This window comes from Olea europaea, chromosome 3 (genome assembly GCF_002742605.1).
Source record: "Olea europaea var. sylvestris chromosome 3, O_europaea_v1, whole genome shotgun sequence".
In the NCBI taxonomy this organism is placed as follows: domain Eukaryota; kingdom Viridiplantae; phylum Streptophyta; class Magnoliopsida; order Lamiales; family Oleaceae; genus Olea; species Olea europaea.
In genome coordinates this window covers 14,199,442-14,215,655 of record NC_036239.1, presented here as the reverse complement: position 1 = coordinate 14,215,655, position 16,214 = coordinate 14,199,442, and the positions used below count along the sequence as shown (strand labels likewise).

At 34.6% G+C, this 16,214-nt stretch overlaps 1 protein-coding gene across 1 annotated transcript; it reads right to left on the bottom strand.

Moving 5' to 3' along the window:
- Nucleotides 1-417: 417 nt before the first annotated feature.
- On the bottom strand, nucleotides 418-2,221 carry LOC111391640. Its single transcript, XM_023016894.1, has 2 exons — nucleotides 2,116-2,221; nucleotides 418-1,920 (listed from the first exon to the last, which is right to left on the bottom strand). The coding sequence occupies exon 2, from the start codon at nucleotides 1,821-1,823 to the stop codon at nucleotides 555-557; it is 1,269 nt and encodes a 422-aa protein (XP_022872662.1). The 5' UTR covers nucleotides 1,824-1,920; nucleotides 2,116-2,221; the 3' UTR covers nucleotides 418-554.
- Nucleotides 2,222-16,214: the final 13,993 nt, after the last annotated feature.

Genomic DNA, 16,214 nt, shown 5'->3' with positions numbered 1-16,214 from the left:
GTCCGTTCATTTCAGAACAATTACGCAATGGAGAGCTCTTCCTTCTTATATCTACGTAATCTCAGAACCTAGTGAGCTGCACAAGTATGAGCATATAATGGAGGGGGTGTTATACATTCTACTATAATGAACAACAGATGAATAAAACAACCAAAAAACTAAAAATTAAAAAGAAGATATAGAGAAACATATCATCTGAATAAACAAATGGGCATCAAGTAAAGGCAAGCAGCAACCAACCCAATATGCGCATACTACCAAAAATTCAGCTAAAAAAAATGTTTCAGGTAACTTCTTTAGCTGCTTTTGTCCATAAGTCACACATGGAAAGAGTGTGGTGATAGCAGGGTTTTTTCATTAGTAACACTAATCACGAACAATTCTTCTAGATAATATACGTTGCCAAGCAAACATAAATATCAACATACTATAATGTTTTTTATCATTGCTCCCTGAATAGTAATATAATACTTAAAAAGTTACTTTAAGCAATGTACTGAAATTTTATTCTACATGAGAGCCTTATTTACTACGTTTCCTCGTTTACAAATCATTCAGTTCAATCTTCTCCTTCTAGATTCATGGGAGTCTTCACTCTCTACATCTGAAGCATTTGGTGGAATGGTTCTTCCCCAGTAAGATGGAGAAGGATCCACAGGAGGATTGATCCCAATAGCAGTCAATGTCATGAAACCTTCAACAGCACCAGAAACATCACTTGCTTGGGAAGATGAAGAAATGGGCAAAGCGGAATTGATCTCCACCCTTGATTCTGGAGGCCGGTTATAAGATCGTAGCGTAGTAAAATAGCTGGTAAGATAATTTCCGACACCAACTATTGAAGTCCTATCATCACTTCCTTGAATCCAATTGTTAACAACTGTTTCACGATCCTCAACTGATCTTCCTGAATTATTTAAAGCAAATGAAACGGAACCCATAAAAGCAGTTCTTTCTGATAATACTCTTCGTTCTGGTCGGATTGCAAGAGCGTGGTTTCTTTGTGGATCTGCTGCGTTTAGTACCCCATGAGACTCAAAGTTTAAACTGGAGTTACCATTTCCACCCTGTTGCCGTGTTTGACTCCCCATTGCACCAGTAATTTCCCTTAGTGCTTGTGCAACGGAAGCATAAGACAGACTTCGGCCCACTCCCTGCTGCCTAAAGCTCTCAACTCTACGTGCCTTGGGCCTTGGAGGTATCTTCAAGCCGCATTCTACTTCAGACACATGCTCAACACTCCCATTGCTATAAATAGGAATTACGGCATTATCTGACACCTCCCCTGTACATACTGGACATTCCTTAATAGTCGAATAAACATAAGGTAGCAAATAAAAACAAAGCCAACAAAACATGTGGCCGCAGCAAGTCAAGACAGGATCCTTCGCCATGTCAAAGCATAGATTACAATCATAAAAACTTCCACCCTCCTTATCGGCATTCTTAAACTCAAAATCCAACATATTTAATGCTTTCCCTACCAAATGGGAACTGTCCCTTTTAAAACTCTTTCCATTCTTAGAAGTCTTTTCTTCAACATTAATTCTATCGTTTCCACTTTTCTCTCTATCCCAGTTAACCAAAATCTCGCCTGAAAAGTTTCTAATTTCCTTAGAATCTTGCACTTGGTGAGACTTCTTCTGCCTAACACGAGTAGCAACAAACATGAGTTTCCGAATTCTCTCCTCTATCCTAACATCACGAGTTTCTAACTTATTCGACGAAGACCCAATTCTAACACCGAAATTAACAAGTGGGTCCAAAGATTTAATCGAACAAAAATCCATCAAATTATTATCCCTTGAAATATCATCAGCCATTGCATGCAACAGTACTAAACGGCAAATTCACCAACTTCAGTGAACAACATAAACAACCACTTTAATCAACCACAAATAACTTAGGCCCACACAGAACCTGGAACAAATTGAATACAGAATTAACACAATTATACAGTTTACAAAAAGAACTTGAATTAACCACATTAGCAAAAAATTAATCAAATTTCATTCGTGATCAATCTATGAAGCCAAAATTTAACAAAAGCAAAAATTTTTAAGAATGTAAAGAGATTAAGATATGATGAACCTGAAAATCTAATGGTTTACTCACGTATAATTTTGTTCATACGAGATTCTTGTGAGAGAATTTGGTGCGCGGAAAAAACAGAAATTGCCGCTCACGTGGTGCGTTTTGCCTCAATTTTGTACCAGCAGTTCTGTAGAGTTGGCACCTGTAATTTACACAATCTGAAAATAGGTGAAGCTAAAAATCATATATATATTATTCAAGGTCAAAAAGTGTAAATATAGGTAATCCTTAGGACTGTTTTTGTGTTTCAATTTTGTAGTTTTGAGTTTTGAATTCATTTTGGATTTTGTGTTTTGACTGACTGTTTTAAAGTTGCTGAAAATGCATTCTTTTTGCCATTTTGGAATCATTTCCCGTATTTTCAATTTTTTCGAGTTTTGTACTGAAAACGTCTAAAACGTCAAAAATATTGTTTTGTATTTTCTTTACAAATTTTTTTTTTCGCTTTCAAAAACTCGCTTTCGAAAATGTGAAAGAGAACGCATTTTCACCATTTTGAAAAATCGAAAATAGAAAATGATCCGAAAACGACAAAGAGAACACACCCTTAGTTTCTTTGATAATAATTATATACACATTACATCACAGGTTATTATAATTACCCCACATTTTAAATTAATGTTTTTAATATTTGTTTATTTTGCACTTATTTCTTTTTATTGAAACATTATCCTCAACTTTAAGTTTAGCCAATTATTCTACTGACATGCGTGCATTGAAATTTTTGGTGTTCGACCAAGAAAATACTAGAGTGAGCTCTTCCCACTGTTCACTGGACATAAAAGGGGTATGTAAATAAAATAAAAGTATAAAGAATTCACAACCCTCATGCAACATTTCCCTTATTCAGGCTGGCTACACGTGGCAAGTGGTTTAAACGTGAAATTCTTAACAGAGTTTGTTATGAGCTACTCAATAAGGAGTTGTCATCTGTCATGTTTCTAAGTGACCAAAATACCCCCAAAGTTTGGAGAGGAATATATAAATACCCCTTCGAAGTAAAGAGAAACTATGTAACTCAAATAGTTATTTCCTCTCGTTCTTCAAGTTTGAGAATCGAAATCAAAGAGCTTAGGAGGAGAAAATCATAGTTATATGAGATGATTTGTTGATTCGATTTTTACCGTCATTGATAAAGTCTATGAGAAGTATACCATGGAACTTTGTTACAACTAAGGGGAAAGTAAAATTAATCCTTGTTCATATATAGGCTTCTCTGGTACGAAATGAGCCATTTCAAATAGGTTCATTGCTCCGGCCCAGAATACAATTAATCCAACGTGGAGGAAGGCTGGAATGCCAACAAGGGTCTATTATTGAATTTACCAAACCCGATAGTACCCATTTTGGGAAATGGGTAAGTCGCCAATCCGTGGACTATGTAATCCGCTGGGTACACTAATCCATAATGCAGTGAGAAGAATCGCGGAAAAAGTCACATGCCAGTGTTTCCCACTCATCAATACGGCTTGAGAAAAAAGATGATTTTGGAAATGGTGGAAAGTCTTAAGATAGTAATGGTAGAGAATGTGTCGTCGTGTGCAAAAATTGAGAATCCAGAAGGAAATTGACAAGAGGAATTTGGTCGAAACCAAAAAAGCATGCCCCAAGCTCTTTTCAGGAGAAAAGTAATGATCAGCATGCATCAAGAGGTGATGAAAGTACACTGAAAAGGAAGAAGAATGACTGAGTTGGAGGTAAAATCGAGATAGGGAAATCGACGGATGAGGTAAGCTCATGTGAGAAGAGATCTATTCCATACTATAATAAGAATAGTCATGAAGCAAAGAACGCTTTCGATGCTTACGAAAATTAGATGATTAGGTCAAAATAAATGGATGATGATGGTGAATATGTGCCCTTTTTCAAAGATATCAAAAAAGTGTCAATTCAAGCAAATTTCTTCGCCCTATTATAGAAAAATACAGTGGGAAAACAGATCCTATATACCATCTATTTGAGTACATGATACAGATAAAAAAAAAAAAGAACGTTCTGAACTGAATTGTTAAGCCTTCTATTGAACACTAGACGGACCTACTAAGAGGTTGTATATCAAATTACCGCTTAGATCAATCAGAAGCGGGCCACAATTGAAGGAGGCATTTTTGGAAGCATATGTCAGGAGTAGAATGGGGCAAGCACCAACTGCACGGTCGAATGATACACGGCAGAAAGACGGTGAGTCTTTCAAAAGCTATTGTATACAATTTAGTGGTGAATTAATCACTTACAAGACTATATCAAATAAATGCTACGAGTCACTTAACATTGGAAAACTGCAAAGTCAACAAAGAGGATCACACGAAAAAAGGTGGAGGCATGAGACCACCATATCCAGCAAGAAGACGAGGTTGAAGAGTAAGACTAAAGCAGTCTGAGACAACCCAAGCACCTGCGAACATTCCTAGCTCTTTACTTGAATAAGGAAAATTAGGACTATAATCGAAAGGCCTTCTATAGGTCGAGAAATAATGAATGTTTGACGAAATTATGCTCGTGCTACCAAAAAGCCTTTGCATAAAGTATTCTAGATTCGATGTAATCCTAAAACTATATCTCTTCCAATTATATTTAATAATGATCGTGAACAGGAGTCATATATCCCTACCGTGATACAATAGCTCATAATGCCTTAGCCACATGCTATGGAACCCAAGTCTTAACATGATATCAGAGCCCATTAAGCTCCAATGAGTGATTCGATCCGATTATGACTTAATAAATGAGTATAGGATTTCAAGATTGGTCTGCTCAAATGAGCTATGATTTTGTGAGGACATGTTAAGAAATATAATCCCACATCAAATAAAAATGAAAATATAAACCAACTTATAAGATCTTGGACTGCTCCTTTTAATAAGATTGACCTTTTAAGATGGACCCCAAGTTTAACATGGTATCAAAGCCCATTAAACTCAAACAAGTACTCAATCCAACTAAGACTCAATAAATGAGCATATGGATTTCAAGATTGGTTTGCTCAAACGAGCCACCATCTTGCGAGGACATGTTAATTGGTATAATCCCACATCGAATAAAAATGAAAACTAGACAAAATTATAAGGTCTTGGGCTGCTCCTCTTAACAGTTGGAAGTTAGTTTGATCAAATGTAGAATGATCACCCATGGTTGAAACTCTGTATGACTTTAAGAGAAATAGCTTGATCTCAAAGGGACAAATAATGTTGTCAATTGAGCTCAATGAAAAGTCAATTAAATTTCAAGTATTCATGGATAGCAATTTTGCCTATAATGGGATCTTGTGAAGACCTACTATAAAATAGTTGAAAGCAATAATATCTATCCATCAAGTTGTCATTCGTGAATGCTATGTCAATGCTCTAAGGAATGTAGCCACGAAGCCCTCAGAGGGTAATACCATATTATGGCTGAAAGAAGAAACGCATGCTTGAAAACCCATTTTTAGGAAAGCAAGCATTCGATATTGTGAAGTGTAGGTTGAAAAACCTGTTTGCCAATAAAGATGACTTCGCAAATACTAAAGAAATCATAAATTTTGAAGCATAAAAGAAGACTGGACTCAAGAGAATGTTGCAACAAAGATATTATAAAGATGAATCTTAGACGGCTAAAGAAATTCCAAATGAATATAAAACGTGACCAAAATGAATGAATAAGACAGTACAAGCATAAACAAATAGCTAAATGAACAAAATTGCATTAAATTAATAATAAAATCTCATCAATAAATTGCAAAGAAAGAAGTGAAATTTCACTAAAGAAATAAGACAAAACTGAGCTATCTATCTAAGTTTACCATTTTCTGAAGATTTCCAAAGCGGGAGCGTTACCCTCATAGAAAACACATGTTGTGGCGGGAGAGTGGGCATCAGTAGAAGTATCAGCTAACTCAACACTAGTAGCGATTCCGCTAGAAGAAATGTGTGCAGGCTCCACAGTTTGGATTGATTTGGCATAAGTGAGGATTTTCTAGAAGCCTCAACGACTAGTGAAGTATCCTCGAAGTGGAGTCCTCTTCACGAGCCTCTAAAAAATTTATATTCCATTAGAATTGAAGATTCCTAATAATATCACGAACTTTTTTTCCTCCATTCTTGCTGACTTCGTCAACAAGCTTTACCTCTTACGTTTTCGCCTCGAAAAGGCTAGACTCCTTAAGAGCCAACTTTGTCTTTGTACTCTCCACCTGATTAATAAATAGAGCTTTCTCATTCCTTGTCTTATTAAGATACTGAGAGGGAATGTACTGATTAGCCCTAACGACTTGAAATTCCTCTTTAAGGCACAAAAGCTCGTTGTTAGTTTTGGTAATATAAACTACTTAAGCTTTGTTAGCTCCAAATCTTTAGAAATTTTCTTGACATTAGCCATTAGGGAAGTCTCCTTTGTAATAAAGGTTTCAGTACCTTTGCTCATTTTCTTATTCTTTCTTTTTTCTTTCTTTAGTTTTCCCAACTTTTCTTAAGGATTCTCGCACCTCTTTTCCAAAGAATCAATTTTTCTCTGGAGTTTGGTAAAACACAGACCTCATAACCCATCTGCTGATAATGATGAAGTAACAACAACTTATGAAGTATGACCGTCGAAAAGATTCTTCCTTTTTTCAAGGGCAAGCTCTTTTGAAAATTTCTTTCGGATGGAGTTGAAATACAAAAAAGGCTATTGAGTTGAACCAGCAACAACTGATGACAAACAACTAGCCCATCATGAGAGAAGAGGTTGCTTAGATACATCATCATCCCTTTGCGAAAATACTATTTTAAATCTTCTAAAAGCCAAGTCTTTTGGAGAAAGATGTCCCAAAATTGTGTGGCCTCTAAAATCATTTTTCATGTTGGAATGGATATCGAGACTACCTATGCAAACATAATAGTTAATATGGAGTTAACATCTCCAATAACCAACATAATATCAAAAAACAATAACAGACAAACAAAAATTACTAGGATTTAATCTCAATCACCCTAAGCAAGGAAAAGTATCCTTTTTACAACAATATTGATAAAGAACATGATGAAAATGGTTACAAAGAGGAGAGTATAAACCCCATATCCGTTATTCAAAAAACAATAATTCTATCCCACGAAAAGCCAAATCTCACTCAACCCCTTCTCAACAACATGGGTAAACGATTATTAAATATCGAAAATAAAGCAAGACGTAAGGACAGTCTAAAGAAAAAGAGCATAGCCAAAAAAGAAAGATTTAAAAGGTAACAAAAGAGAATGATATCGTAGAAAAGTAAGAGAATGACACGAAAGTTGTTGGGTTATAAGCTGATGATTAAGACCTATAATCGTATACTGTATATTCAAGTACTCAAAAATAAAACGAAAAACAGATAGAACATGAGAGATTGGTGACCCAGTTCGGCCAAACGTGGCCTAATTTGGGGGGTAAGGAACTGAACCCGTTCCACTATGCAAATCACTGTCCAAGAGAACCAAAGTTTCATCAAACCACTCAGAATACACAAGTTTCGATCATTGATCAAAGGATCTATGAAACCAAACACAAATCCTTTCATAACACTTAGCCCTAGCTAACAGTAAACTAAATCGAAAATAGCAGAGGCTCAGAATCACGCCTCGAGTTACTATAGCATCATGATATTACAAGGGCTAATCTAAAACCAGGATTTAAACTGAGAAGTATACAACTAAAAACCAGAAAAAGAAGAGAAGAAATCGCCAGAGAGAGAGAGAGAGAGAGAGAGAGGAAATGATTCTGTAACTAAGCAAGAAAAATGAAGAGTCTATCGTCCATTTTCTCTCTTCAAAAATCATATTAGATTCCAAATAAATCCCAGCCATTTATCTAGTTAGACAAATCTTAGCCATCCATAGGAAACACAATCTTTGGCAGAATTGACTATCCATTTGGGGGCTGCCACGTAAGGACCTCCTTAACCCAGTTGCAGCTGAGTCAATTGTCAAGAATGGCATTAATTTGGAAATGTTTTGAGAAACACACACTTTCATTTCTTCACCTTGGTTCTCAATAACACTCAGCTCTTTGGTTGCGTAATTTGCACAAGGAACAATCAGTTCATCATCATTGCCCATATCTGCAAAAGAAATTAACCTGTGTCAATATAAAGTATAGTTAAATAGGACTTGAACTTACTAACAGATAAAATTTTTGTTCCCATATTTGAGGGATTTTTATCAGTATGAACTTTAACCAAATTAACTTCTTTTAACCATAAACATTCTTTTACAGCTTCAGTAATGGCAACATATTCAGCTTCGGTGCTGGATAATGTTACTATGGACTATAGTTGAGACTTCCATGTTATGCAATTGTCTCCTAGTGTAAAAAAGTATTCTGTGGTTGATTTTCTGTTATCTTTGTCACCAGCGAAGTCCGAATCCACATACCCTTTTAAGGTCAGTTTTTCAGTCCTTTTCTCATACACAAGGCCTAGATTTAAAGTACCAACTATGTATCTTAACAACCATTTTAAACCTGCCCAATGTGGTTTACTAGGATTGGACATAAATCTACTTAGAAAACTAATTGCATAAGCCAAGTCAGGTCTTGTAGTTACCATAGAGAACATAATGGAACCTATGGCATTAACATAAGGTATGTTCTCCATCTCTCTCTGTTCTTCCTCGGTTTTAGGAGAATGGGCACTAGAAAGGTTAATGTGGACTGCTAAAGGAACACTAGTTGACTTGGATTCCTTCCTTTTAAACTTGGTTACGACGTTATTTAGATAGGCTTCCTGTGAAACAACCAATTTATTTTCAGGCCTATCTCTCCTTATAACCATCCCTAGAATCTTTTTAGCACTCCCTAAATCTTTCATGTCAGATTTTAAAAGATTTTTGATTGTAGTGATTTCAGATTTACTTGAGCCACTTAGGAGCATGTCATCCACATACAACAGTAAGTACACCTCATGTCTCCTCTTAGAATTATTATAGTACAAACAAACATCATAGTCACTTCTTTTAAAACCAATTTTCGGTACATAAGAGTCAAAACATTTATACCATTGTCTTGGGCTTTGTTTGAGCCCATACAGGGATTTTTCCAGTTTACACACACAATTAGCTTTGCCCTTCACCTCAAAGTCTTGAGGCTGATACATATATATATCCTCTTCCAATTCCCCATGTAGGAAGGCAGTCTTAATATCAAATTGTTCTAGTTCCCAATTATACTGAACAACGAAGGCAAATATCAGTCTAATTGTTTTATATTTGATCACAGGGGAGAATATCTCATTGTAGTCAACCCCCTCCTTTTGTGCAAACCCCTTAGCCACTAATCTGGCTTTATACCTAGGAGGATCATTAGGATTATTCCCTTCTTTGAGTTTGTAAATCCATTTACATTGCACTATCCTATGATCCTTAAGCTTATTAACCAACTTCCATGTTTTATTTTTCATTAGGGATTGCATCTCTTCTTCCACTGCCTTTTTCCACAAAACTGATTTTGGACCACTCATAGCTTCTTCAAAAGAAGCAGATTCAGTTTGTTCAATGGTTTCACCAGATACCAAGGCAAAATCAGTTAAGTTCTAAGACTCATATCTTGGGTTAGGTCTTCTTTCCCTTCTTTCTCTATCCCTTGTAAGTTGGTAATCTTGGATTGAAGTGATTTCACTTGAGGGATCAGTATTTACAGTTTCATTTTCAGCTCGAGGTTCATTTAATTCAATAGGTTCAGGTTCAGGTTCCTGTTGTTGTGTTAAGGGAATTTCAAGTTCACCTTCTTCAGGTTGGAGTGAATTAAATCTAGTTAACTTCACCTTAGTCTTAGCACTGTTTTCATTTCTAGGTTCTGTTGGTTTATCATTTTTCTGTTTTAGGCATGGCATTTCAGATTCGTTGAAAACTACATTTCTGCTATTAATGATTTTTATGCCTGGTTTACCCAAAACCCATAACATGTACCCTTTAACACCTTCAGGATAGCCTAATATCACACATTTGGTAGCTCTTGGCTCTAATTTTCCCTCAGACTGATGTGCATAAGCTGCACATCCAAATATCCTTATGTGTGTTAGACTTGGTGGTCTTCCTGTCCAAAGTTCCTGTGGTGTTTTAAAATTCACAGAACTTGATGGAGACCTATTAATCAAGTATGCAACTGTACTAACTGCTTCTGCCCAGAAACCTTTAGCTAAACCTGAGCTAATAAGCATACACCTGACCTTATTCAGGAGAGTCCTATTCATTCTCTCTGCTACCCCATTTTGTTGGGGTGTTAACCTGACTGTTCTATGCCTCATTATTCCCTTTTGCTTACAATAGTTATCAAATTCAAAGTTACAAAACTCAAGACCATTATCAGTTCTTAAAAGTTTTTAACTTCTTGTCTAATTGGTTCTCAACTATCTTAAGCCAATATTTAAATTTCTGAAAAGTTTTAGATTTTTCCTTCACAGGGTAGACCCAAACTTTTCTGAAATAATCATCCACTATTGACAAAAAATACTTATTTTCCCCAAACGTAGGATGTTTTTCAGGTCCCTACAAGTCTGCATGCACATAGTCCAATGGTCTATTAGTACTATAGGAACTTGTTTCAAAGCTTACCCTATGAGACTTACCCAACACACAAGTCTCACAGAAATTCAAAGGTTCAATATCATCCTTACCAAGTAATTTTTGGTTACGTAGGTACTTTAAACTTTTATTACCAATATGACCCATTCTATTGTGCCACAACTCAGATTTACTCTCTGTAACATTCAGCAGACTGGGGTCAGGTGTAGACATGGTATGACCCTTAAGGTAGTACAACCCATTTCTCCTAGGTCCTTTCATGACAATTAATGACCCTTTAATAATTTTTAGGACCTTATTATCAGATTTAAAAACATAACCTTCATCCTCAAGTACCCCTAATGAAATTAGGTCTCTTTTAAGGTGGGGGTACATATCTCACATTTCTTAATGTCCTGACAATACCATCATGCATTTTGATGGCAATATCACCAATCCCAACAACAGCTTGAGAGTTTTTGTCTCCCATATAAACCTTCCTAGGTTCTATATCCTTGTAGTTATAGAACCATAATTTTATGGGACTCATGTGAAAGTTACACCCTGAGTCTAGTATCCAGTCTTTATTGGTTTCATCACTAGTTACAGTCATTACATGCAGACTATCAAGTTCAGGTCCCATAGATGCATTATTTAATTCCCCATTGTTTTGGTCTTTTTGTTTCTTTTTCAAGTCAAAACAATCCCTTTTAAAGTGACCTATCTTACCACAATGGTAACATTTTTTATCACTCTTGTCTCGAGATTTTGATCTCTCTTTTGATCTCCTTCTTGATTTTTTACGTTGAAATCCAATTTCCCTCTTCTCTGGTCTTTTCCTAACAAACATACTCTTGTCTCTAGGGTTAGACCTATACTCTTTCCTTACCTCTAGTTCTCTAGCTCTTAAGGCATCTATCACTATAGCTTGGGTCAACTTATCCCTAGAGTACTTAATAGCATTCCTAATATCTTTATGTGATTCAGGCAATGCATTCAATAAAATCACAGCAAGGTCTTCATCATCAAAATTTTTATCATTGTGTGCCAAACTCTTTACAATAATACTACAGTCACTTAGGTTTTGTTCTAAGTCCTTTCATGGGTCCATTTTGAAACTAAATAGTTTTTCCAAAAGATAGATTTTATTTGGTAACGTTTTAGTAAGAAACATATTATCAAGAGCAGTCCATAAATCTCTAGCAGTCTTAGACTCATCAACTTGTCTAACGATGTTATCAGATAAATGTAAAATTATCGAACTATATGCAATTTCATTCATCTCTTCAATTTCATTTGGCTTTGCTTTAAGTTCATCAGGAAATTTATCTGGATCAACAAGGCCCTTTGCGACCCTCTGCTGGACCAAAATGGCCCTCATTTTCTGTTTCCATATAGAGTAGTCCCCCTTTCCATCGAATTAACTCAATTCAACCTTCGAACCCATTGCAGATTCTATAAAAAGGTGGGCAGCACTCATGGACATAGTGTGATCTTATGCACAGATCAAACTATTAACAAAAAGAGTTTTGAAAAAAATTTCCAATTTAAAGCACTTAACAAAATGCAGTAATTGAAGCAGATTAGTATGATTTTTGATCAAGAATTATATTAATGTCAATGAATGATCACAATGACAGTAATTATGTATCAAGAATTGCAAGCTGCAGTCTTAAGCAATTTCGAAACATAAAATATCATCAAGCAGACATATGTTCATGCAAGTCAGATATAATTTCCATACAAGAAGGTAGTCATTTAGATATTTATATCAAAAATCATGCGTCAATTGTTCAACAATTATAAGGATTTATGGAAATTTATCACTGAACCACTGTTTATGAAAAAACAGTAAAAAACGGATTGGCCCTGAGACCAAGAACACAATCACCGGTGGCCAAGAGGTGATAAGTCCACCGTTAGTCAATTGTAAAAAATCACAAAACCATATTATTAGTACCAAACACAATTTCGAAAGATTCTTTAAAAAAATAATGGCAGATTTAAAAAATTTTGAAATCCCCAAATAATTTTTTCTTTCTTTCTTTCAACTCAGAGAAAATTTAGTAAAGAAGCACGTCCAGAAGCCCTCTTGGCTCTGATACCAATTTGTTGGGTTATAAGCTGTTGATTAAGACCTATAATCGTATACTATATATTCAAGTACTCAAAAATAAAACGAAAAACAGATAGAACATTAGAGATTGGTGACCCAGTTTGGCCAAACATGGCCTAATCTGGGGGGCTCAGGAGCTGAACCCGTTCAACTCTGCAAATCGCCGTCCAAGAGAACCAAAGTTACATCAAACCACTTAGAATACACAAGTTTCGATCATCGATCAAAGGATCTACGAAACCAAACACAAATCCTTTCACAACACTTAGCCCTAGCCAACAGTAAACTAAACCGAAAATAGCAGAGGCTCAGAATCACGCCTCGAGTTACTATAGCACCATGATATTACAAGGGCTAATCTAAAACCAGGATTTAAACTGAGAAGTATATAACTAAAAATTAGAAAAAGAAGAGAAGAAATCGCCAGAGAGAGAGAGAGGAAATGATTCTATAACTAAGCAAGAAAAAATAAAAGTCTGCCGTCCTTTTTCTCTCTCCAAAAATCATATTAGATTCCAAATTAAATTCCAACCATTCATCTAGTTAGACAAATCTCAGCCATTCACAAGAAACACAATCTTCGGCACAATTGACCATCCATTTGGGGGCTGCCACGTAAGGACCTCCTTAACCCAGTTGCAGCTAAGTCAATTGTCAAGAATGGCATTAATTTGGAAATGTTTTGAGAAACACACACTTTCAAAAGTAGTAAAAGCGACAGGGACACTAGAAGGAGGAGCATATTTATAAGTTCAGACATAAAGCTTAGATCATTGGATGAATCAATAATAGATCTCGATTGTTCAAAATTTCTTTATAATCATACTCATGAAATATTAATAGGAGCCTGACCTTTATTGAAAATGGGCACGGTTAAGATTATGTGTAGTGAACACGCTAATTAAGTGCTTAAGGGACATTAACCTAGAAGCAAATAAACAAACATCCTCTAGTGAACGACAAATCAAAACATATCCCTTCAATATTGCCTATGTCAGCTTCCATCAACAAAGGAAAGTACGAGCAAGTTTGCAAGCTTACAAAAACATAACAAGTCCAAGATTTATTATGAATAATCAAACCAGCTTTCGAGCACTATTTGTTGGTGTTTGATCAAGAAAAGACTAGAGAAAGTGCTACAACTTTAAGGTTGCAAACCCAAGTGCAGGTTGTCTCAAGTAGTAAACTCGAAAATCCAAGGTTGAATCACAGGGAATCAGAAAGAAATAAACTAGTTATGAGTAGTAAATAGTTGATGAAAATACGATGAAGAAGAGCACTAGAGTGTTGAGGATTCACTTTGAATAAATAAGTAGAAGTTATTATTTATCTTTTACTTAACTCATATGAAAATCAACTAGGGTTTGATCTCATTCGGAAGATAAAACGCTGATGGCAAATATACTAAAAAATAGTCTTGATAACTGTTTGAGAGAATATGTCAAAATAAGTTATTGATATGTAGAGATTATCTAAGTATTCATTGTGTCAAAATTGTCAACAATTATCAAAGCTTTTAACAAACCAAAACTATTTGTATAATATATACTTCAACCAAGTAAGAAGATCAAAATTGGAGAACAAAATGAAAGATCAAAAACAAGACTAGAAATTCATCAAATTCTCACCCCTAGCTCTGGCTAACAGTCTAGAAATATATAATGAAATGTAATAAGGATAAATGAAGGAAACTAGAATATGATAAGAAGAATTGATGCCTCAAAATCTTGGTCAAGTTCCCCAGCAAATTTAGACTTTTGATCAAATGATGAATTATTGCCACTTGATTTATCTTTCTATCGATACAACTATCAGGTCCGTTGCCACTTGATTTATCATTCTATTGATACAAATATCAAGTCTGTTGAATCTCTACAACTTCAGATATGACCAAAACAATGAGTGCTGCTCACAAGTAGAACTGTTGTAAATAGCAAGAAACAACTTGGGCTTTGCACTGTAATTTTGTCTACCCTATGATGAAAATATGACTTCTTGACAAACATGAAAGTTGTAGATAGATATCCTGTCTTTCCAACCCAACTTGAATAACCTTGATTTGATATTTATAGCTCAAGTTATGATCATTTTACCGAGACAATAGTATATTACTCGAGACAACTCATCATTTTTAAAAGTATAAATATTTGGAATACATTTGAAATACACCCTATAAATATTCTTTAAAATGTATAATACTCATGTCAACATATATATAAATACATAATTCGATTAGTTGCACTTTTAACCATGTATTCATACAAATTGAATTTATGGTAAGAGAATTGAAATCAAAGATTAAAAAGAGTGAACTTATACAAAATGAATATAAAAATACCTTGTAAATGATATATCTTTGAAGCACTTAGAGACACTAATCAATGAAACCTTCTCCAGTATTCGTGAGCATAAAGCAATACGCAAGGAAAATAAAAGCATAAAGAGTTCGCAATCTAATGTTCTTAACCGACCAAAATACCCCAAGGTTTGGATGGAAATCTATAAATAACCCTTCATTTGAAAAGAAAACCATGCAATTTAAATATTTCCCTCTCAAATAGCTATTTTCCTTTTTTTTTTTTTTTTTTTTTTTTTTTTTTTTTTAAATTTGAGCATCGAAACTAGAGAGCTTAGGAGGAGAAAATCATAGTTAGGGAGAGAATTTGTTGATCCGATTTTTACCGTCAACAGAAATCATAGACAAATATTTTTATCCAATTTTTATATTTTTATTTATTTATCACGCTTATTTAAAATATGAAAGATAAATAAATCCATTTATATCTTTCTTCAAATTTTTTTAGATGGAAATCATTATCAGAGATATAATATACAAATTAATCTAAAAGTTGAGAATAAGTGTTTGTTTGACACAGATTTTAAGTCAATTAAAATCAATTTTTTAACCGTTATTTTACTATTTCAATCATCATTTTTGAATTCTTCTCTCACAAGTAAGACCCACTTTATCACTATCAGTTAAAAAATCAATTATCAAAATTCCTACATAATAAGTACTAAACATGTAACTAGAAAAATTAGGGATATAAGTGCGAAAATATAGAAAAATTGAAGAATGTCATTGCAATTAATATATTATGTGTAATTAACAAAAATTATATTATGAAATAATTATCTCTCCAAATATGAACATTTTAAGAAGTAAAATGTAATATCTCTTGGAATTTATTGACTGTCCAAAATTGTAAATACAGGCTTATCATTGCTTCACACAGTTCAACCCGGTGAACGCCCCAATTAGGACCATTACTTTTGTTTAAGAGAATCAATTATTTGATTTGTTTCCATTAAGATTTTCTACTACACTAGTAGATTCAATTAAATCTTTCAAATTTATGCCAAACGACACGTATGAAGATGCCATGGTTTTGTAGTTTTATTGAGATTTATATTGGGTGATCATCGTTGGATTTTTACGATTCGAGTTAATTTCAAACAATGATTTTAGAAATAAAAATAAAATTTTCAAAAAAGTTATATTACTCCCAGATGAC

Excerpts from the sequence above, each read along its gene's own strand:
- LOC111391640 (XM_023016894.1), bottom strand. The coding sequence starts at position 1,823 with ATGGCTGATGATATTTCAAGGGATAATAATTTGATGGATTTTTGTTCG.